Source organism: Tupaia chinensis, unplaced genomic scaffold (genome assembly GCF_000334495.1).
Source record: "Tupaia chinensis unplaced genomic scaffold, TupChi_1.0 Scaffold000217_1, whole genome shotgun sequence".
In the NCBI taxonomy this organism is placed as follows: Eukaryota; Metazoa; Chordata; class Mammalia; order Scandentia; family Tupaiidae; genus Tupaia; species Tupaia belangeri.
Window position 1 is genome coordinate 6,099,352 of NW_006159692.1, and position 7,678 is coordinate 6,107,029.

Below are 7,678 nucleotides of genomic sequence, written 5' to 3' on the forward strand. Positions count from 1 at the left end.
GGGAAAGAGAGAGGGAGAGATAATGAGAGGGAAAGTGAGAAATCACCCCCCAGGGGGGGTGGCCATGCCACAGTCCTCCCTCTTCCATTCTCCTCCTGGAATCTTGGGCACGTACGCACATGTGCCCAACAGGAGTTTCAAGATACCAGGCTCGAGACTTGAACTATGGTCAGCATAGAGAAGTTCATCAACATAACTGCTCTGCCATCTGCTGGCCCCCAGGCATAATGTTTTTATAATGCATATTTTCTATGAACTTTTTAAAGGCCCCTCATTTCTTAGTACATTTTTTACGATGAGTCAATATTGATATACTATTATTACCTGAAGTCTGTCATTTACAGTAGGGTTCACACTTCATGTCGTACATTCGACAGCTGTTGACCAACGTGTAAGGACACACATGTACCATAACAACATCTACACGATAGTTTCAGTGCCCCCAAAATGCCCCGTACTCCACTTTTTCATCCTTCCCCTCCTCCCTCCAAATTCCTAGCAACCACTGAAATTTTTTTTGGAGAATTATTTTATTTAACTTTATTTATTTATTCATTTATTTATTTTTAATTTGACCAGAGAGGGACAGAGAGAGAGAGAAAGTGAGAAAGCAAGCTGCCAGGTCCGGGACTTGAACCAGCCATGTAGAAGTCCAGGCCCCTTAACCACCCATGCCATCTACCGGCCCCACCACTGATGTTTTTACTGTCGCATAGTTTTGCTTTTTCCAGAATGTCACGTGTATGTACCTGGAATCACCCGGTATGCAGTCTTTTCATACTGGCTGCTTTTACTTAGCAACATACATTTCAACTTCTTCCATGTCCTTTTGCAGCTTGGTATTACAGCTTACTTCTTTTTACACTGTTTATCCAGTCACCTACTGAAAACTATCTTGGTTGCTTTCAAATTTTAGCAATTATAAATAAAGCTGCTATAAACATTTGTATGCACATTTTTGTGTGAGCGTAAGTTTTAAGTCAGTTGGGCAAAAATGTAAGAGTACAATTGCTGGATCATATGGTAAGTTTGTGTTTTAGCCCTATAAGAAAGTGCCTGACTGTCTTCCAAAGTGGCTAAAATTAGAAAGACTGACCATACCAAAGTTGGTGTGACTGTAAAGCAATTGGAACATAGATGGTGGAGGTGTAAAATGGTATGGCTGTTGGGGCAACAGGTGCTATGTGGCTGACCACTCCATTTGAGTTCTGAACCTAATGGTTTGGAAAACATGCCAGGCACATATGTGTGCATGCCCAAAATCCCAAGAAGAGAATGGAGGAGAAAGAATTACAGCACAGTCATTCCCTCTGAGACGTGATTTCTCCCTCTCTCTCTCTCTCTCCCTCTCTCTCTCTCTCGTGCACATGCGCTATAGCAAGAAAAACAAACAAAAAAATGGTACAGCCATTTTGGAAGATTCTTTGGCATTTTCTTACTATACTAAACATACTCTTTCCATATGATCCAGCAATTTCACTATGGTATTCACTCACATGAGTTGAAAATGTATGTTGATACAGAAACCTGCACACAAATGTGTATACTTACCTTCTTTTTAGTTTTAGTTTTGTTTTGTTTTTTCTTTTTTATTTCTTTTTTGCTATAGTGTGCATGTACTCACCAGAGAGAGATAGAGAGTAAGAATAAAAATGAGAAATCACCCCCTATGGGAATGGCCATGCCACAGTTCCTTGTCCTCCATTCTCCTCTCGGGATTTTGGGCACACACTCATGCACCCAGCATGATTTTCAAGCCACTGGGTCCAGGAATTGAACCATGTTCAGCCAAATGGGAGTTTAGAGCCTTAACCACCATGCCACACACTGGCCCTATAGTTACATTTTTAAAGTAAAGAAAAGATAACTTTACTATAATTTTTAATGGTATCTATTCAGTCTCTACAAACATACAAATGTAGAAATATGAAATTATTCTCGAAAACCAAAGTCCAAATTTGACTTCAAGTCCCAAATCAAATCTATAACTGTTCCCACATAGTACCAAAGCTCATAGGAATCAAGAGCTCCAATCTAGCTCTTAGTTTCTTTTATTTATTCATTGAATTATTCCTTATCCTCTCCCCACCCCCCCATCAGAAACAGGAATAAGTACCCAGTCTGATGGCTTGTTTGGACAGATTAGCAAAGAGCTTATTCAGTTTCATAAGTCTGGGGTACATCACAGTCTCCCACACACACTCGGTGACAGATCTGACCATGCCGCCCATGTACTCTGGTGGTTCTGTTTCAGACTTGTTGACCAGAAATGTCTCGGACTTGGGGTTGTTCATTAAGAGTAAACAGCAGCTCTCAGACAACCAGAGGCAGATATCAGATGCCATTGCTGCTGCAAGTATCGTGACAAATGGCACTGGAATCGAGAGCACATCTCTGGGCATATTTGGGGTTGGCATCCTCCAGCTCAATGACTTCCTAGTGAATTGCCAAGGAGAACACTGCTCTTACGACGAAATCCTCAGCATCATCCAGGTTCGTGCTCATGTTGTGTGTGCATGTGTGTGTGATGACCTTACTCTGATAATTTCCTGCCAAGTAATCACTCTTTCTTATTTTTAAAGTGTATTTACATCAAGAAAAAATATGTGTGCAGTCCCCTTCCCCCAGCCCTCCCGCGATCGGGATCTTGGGCGTATGAATACCCAATGTGTTTCCCATGGACTCAGACTCTGATCCTGCACTGGGCCATGTGGCTTCCAGTGCTGTGGTTCACTATATGATCGCCCATGCCGCCACAGCTGCACCAATATTTACTCTTTCTAGTCTTCTTTCCAAAGCCTTTGAGTTTTGGGCAGAAGTAGAGGGATTTTGGTGTTTTTGTTTGTTTGTGTTGAGATACCAAGTATGTAAGTGTTCTTATTTGACATATAATTAATATAAGCCCCAGGCCTTGACCCAGTATCTCCTATAGAGAAACACTACATACTTCCTTCTTGTTCTAGCACACGCAACAGAACTAATCTAGATCTTCAACTTCTTTTGCCATTTAACAAATATTAAGTAGCTCCTACTATGTTGGCCCAGTTCCAGGAGCTGGGACTATAGCAGTGAATAAGCAAATGCTTTGACTCTCAATACAGTTTACATCCCAGTGAGTGAGGCAGATGGCAGGCACATAAAGATATGATGTATGTAATTTTAGGTAACTCTGAGTTATGGAAAAGATGAAACAGAGTGAGGAAGGGAGTGACACAAGAGGGCTGAGGCCAGAAGCAAAGTTCAATCCAAAGAAGTGGCCTTTGGACTGAGCCCCAAATGAATAAGTCACATGAAGATCTGAGCAAAGAGCATTCCAAACAGGGAGCAGCGAGCTCAAAGGCTGAAGCAGAGCTGGCACAGGATTTATGAGTTGTTGTGATGGCTGTGTGAGCTAGGCAGAGGATGACTGACGTGCTTCCAGACTCATGCAGGGGCCAAGTCACTAGACTTTCAGGCCATCATGAGGTTGACTTTCTTTTCTTATTGTACATCCCTGTATATCTCCACAGCATACAAAATGAATCTTCCAAGCATGAATACACTGTACATCAGTCCAATCAAAGACATTATCATACACATTTTCATCAACAGATAATTTTCTATTTTTGTGTTCATTAAATGTTCTGCTTTTTTTTTGGATTTCCTTCTTCCGGCCCTCCATTGCCCACCCTTCTCCCACACTGTCTCTAGTATCCACCGTTGCTCTTCATGCTTTTAGACCTTCTAGTCTTTCCGTTTCTGCCATAGAGTGCAGACATTCTGTATATATTAAGTGGGAACATACAATGCCTCTCTTTAATAGTCTGGCTTGCTTCAAATAACAGGGTTGACTTTAGTCAATGAGAAAATAGGAAGCCATTGGAAATTTTTGGCAGGAGAGTAACATGGTTTGATTATGTTTTTAAGAGGGTGCTCTGGCCCTATTGGAGCATAAACTGTGCTAGTGAGGCAATGGAAGCAGAGAGACTGGTTGAGAGACTGTCCCTGTCATCCAGGCAAGAGATGGTGATGGGTTAGGCTGGAGCACAGCTAGAGTATAGGGGTGGTGAGATCCTTTAGTGTGGCTGCGTTGTGTGCAACAAAATGAGTAGGTTTTCAACTCTCCTTATCGCCTTACTGGGAATCAGTGGACTAGTTGCCAGCAATTGTATTTTCATCCCATTGCTGATCACTCTTGTAATGTTGTCAGATGGAGACAGTACTGAGTGCTCAGTGTGAATCATCTCTTCACCTCCCCCCAGTCCATGGTAGCTGCCAACTCCATGGTAGCTGCTGTTACTGTCCCTATTTTCACCTGGATAAACTGATACATTTTGCTTTCATGTAAATCAGCCTTATTCTTTTCTCTTGCTCCTCTTTCTCCTCTTAAATAAATATGCTTAGTATAATAAACTCACGTATAATAAATGTTTTCTTTTGGACTAAAGATGACATTTTACCACTACATTACTAAATTAGCTCAAATATTTGGTTTAGATGTTTCCTGATGAAAACAGAACCGCAAAAAAAATCTTTTAAAAATGATGGCTTTTTCCTCTCTCTCTTAGTTTCCTTTACCTAAATAACACTTTTTTTTCTATTCCTTACAGAAGTTCGAGCCTAGTATCAGCATGTGTCATCAGGGCCTAATGTCATTTGAAGGATTTGCAAGGTAACCATTGAAATCTCTTTTGCTTGTCCTTTAAGAGTTTATATTATCCCCATGTAATTTAAAGAAAATGTGTTTCACCTAGATTTCTGATGGATAAAGATAATTTTGCCTCAAAAAATGATGAGTCACAGGAGAACATTAAAGAATTACAGCTACCCCTCTCCTACTATTACATTGAATCTTCACACAACACCTACCTCACGGGCCATCAGCTTAAAGGAGAATCTTCAGTAGAACTCTACAGCCAGGTACTGGGAAGGCCACTGGAATGTGGTTTTCATTAAACTTTATTATTTATATAACCCCAAAGTCACCAAAACCTGACCCCAGACTCCTTTGAAGAGCCTGCAGAGTAAACTATTCCATGAGAAATGTGGGGGACCATGACATATGGGAAAACTGTCTGTACATACAGCAGTTATTTTCCTTACTTCTTTTTGTTTTGTTTTCACTCCTGTCTACACTTAACCTTTATTCTCGGCAAGAAAAAAAAAAGTATTTGTTTGAGACTCATAGCTTTTAGATCCTAGTCTGACCTACTCCTACTAAAATTAGATTTTCTCATGGGAAAATTATCTAATCGTTTCACTAAATGCTAAATAAATCAATATATTGTAGTGGGAAAGTATAGTAGAAAATGCAACTTTCTCCCAAGTTATTTCCAAAATATTATTTGTTTTGCTTTGCAGTTAGACAATCAATCTATCCCTATGGTAACAAACATAAGGGAAAAAATGTGCACAGAGTGTAGACACGGTCCCTGCACACTAAATTCATGGGAATGGTTTTTGAAGCTCAGTGGGTCCTCTGGACTAGAAGAAGCATGTCCTCATGCTCTGAACACGAACTTTCAGTGATCTACATGTCTGTTGTTTCTCTGATATCTACAATGTTCTCAGCTCTGCTGCCTGCTTCCTGAACTTCTAGTAGGGTTTATCAGGGAGGAGCTGGGCAAGACACAGGGAATATAAGAGTGTGATTGTGTGTGCATGGGTCCAACCTGGAAAATTATCATTGCACTGTGTATACAACTCCAGTGGAAATAAGGATCTTTTGTTCTCCAGAATAGTCCAGATAGTCCTCAAAGCATGGGGCAAATTTTTGTCCCAGAGCTTATGTAGCACAGAATGCAGATTTCTAATGCTATCTTCTAAGGGACTTTACTATGGGAAGAGGTGTCCCTTAGAGAAGAGATTTTCCTGATAGGAGTTGTGCTTAGGGACCTAGGTTTTGACGCTGAGGTGATAGGAAGGCTCCCATACTCTGCCTCACTTTAGCTGAGGTGCAAATCTTTTACATGCTCTAGACATTGGCCTCCCATTTGCATAGATAGTTCAGGTTGAAAGAAATTTTAAATCATTGTTCTATGGGACAGAAATATATGTGTGTGTAGATACTATATATATTGGATCAGAAAAGGCATGACATATTTTTTATATTCTTCTATGCAAAAATACATCATAACTTTTCTGACAACCGTACATATATATATATATATGTACGTATATGTGTTGTATATACATATATATACATGCACACACAAATACACACATACATGCGAGTATGTATACACATGTATGTAAGTGATACTTTCATATCGGTGTATACCTACATACTTTTGTGTGTGTATATTTCTCCCAGCAAAATAAGCAAGGGTCAGTGACTTAGCTTTAATTCCTACTTTATTTCCCTGTTGGACTTCAAAGTTCTTAAACTCCATACCATTGCACCCTAAGTAGAAATGATCACAACTTTTGAATAAGGTAGAAGAGTTCCTCAAATAGTTCACAGATGAGGTTAAACTTACAGGCGGACCCCTTTGTCTTCATTTGCAGTCACTCTGCCTCTCCCTCAGCCTTCTGAATGACCTCCTGACATCTCTCTGTAGAGCAGATGGGAAGTGAGAATGAGCCCTGTTCTTCTGACCTAGCATTTCCAGCTCTGCTTTTCCTTTTCAAGCCTTATGTAAAGATCTTAAGGCCACATAGACTTTGCTAAAGGCTGTTCATCTTTTCATACTGAAAAAAACATCTGATCTTATCTGTTGCCAGTTGCTAAACCTTCTTCCCAGTCTGGCAGGGTCGCCATAGAGATGAGGCAGCCTCCTATTCCAGCTGCCATGTTGCATAGCAAGCTTCAGCCCAAGGCAATATACTTCTAGATACACTAGCTGCTTAAAGAAGCTGATCACCTTGGGATTCTAGGCCACAGACTATGCTGTGAAAATATTTTTAAGAGTCATTCCACTGTCTGAGTTTTGCTACAGAAACTGTAGAGACCACTAGCCTCTAGTAATGGATTGCTGTTGGATGGAAATAGTTATGTGGTTTTTAGATCTGGGTCAATTTATCAACCCCTTGACTTGGGTTACTTTCCCATTATGTGATCATTTTTAAGGTAGTCTACAGAAAGAGAGTGTGGAGGAAGAGGTTGCTCCAAGCAGATATTAGATAGCTGCAACTCAAGCACATACACGAATCAGGAGCTCTGCTTTCAGCTTTCCATCCTGAATAGCAAATAGGAGTTATCTCATCTGAATCTTTGATAATGTTTCCTGCAGCATTTTACTGAAGAGGTCACAAGAAGAACATAACAAAGCTTAGGGGGGAAGTGTGCTATGATTGATTATTGATGTCTGCTGTGGCGAAGGAGTTTATGGATTAAATTTACCATCTCTACTCTAGACACCATTCTAGAATTAGATAGTCAAATCCTGGTAACTTCTTGTTTCTACCCTTCTTTCATGGTACCTATTCTTAGCAAAGATCTTTGCTCATAGCTGAATTTAGATCTTAAAAGAGGAGATTTTTATCCTGATTAACTTTATATATGGTTAGCCAGTTCATTAAGGACTCAGTGGACTTACTTCCTCTGGACTGTGGTATCAGCACTTTCACCTCCATCTACCCAGATAGAGCCTTTGTCTGGCTCTCTGATTTCAAGATGTCTGTTTCAGGAGACCAAAATATGTTCTTGCCATCCATGTTTGCCTTCAATCACTAGTCAGGTAACACTGGTAAACACTCT

At 40.4% G+C, this 7,678-nt stretch overlaps 1 protein-coding gene across 2 annotated transcripts in view; it reads left to right on the top strand.

Annotated features, from left to right (window-relative positions):
* Positions 1-7,678, top strand: part of PLCE1 (phospholipase C epsilon 1) — a 318,188-nt gene that overhangs the window by 265,507 nt on the left and 45,003 nt on the right. For both annotated transcript variants that reach the window (XM_006147651.3, XM_014587535.2), the window contains exons 14-16: positions 2,255-2,493; positions 4,590-4,651; positions 4,734-4,899. In XM_006147651.3, coding sequence (XP_006147713.1) covers positions 2,255-2,493; positions 4,590-4,651; positions 4,734-4,899 — 467 coding nt within the window. The remainder of the gene's footprint in view (positions 1-2,254; positions 2,494-4,589; positions 4,652-4,733; positions 4,900-7,678) is intronic.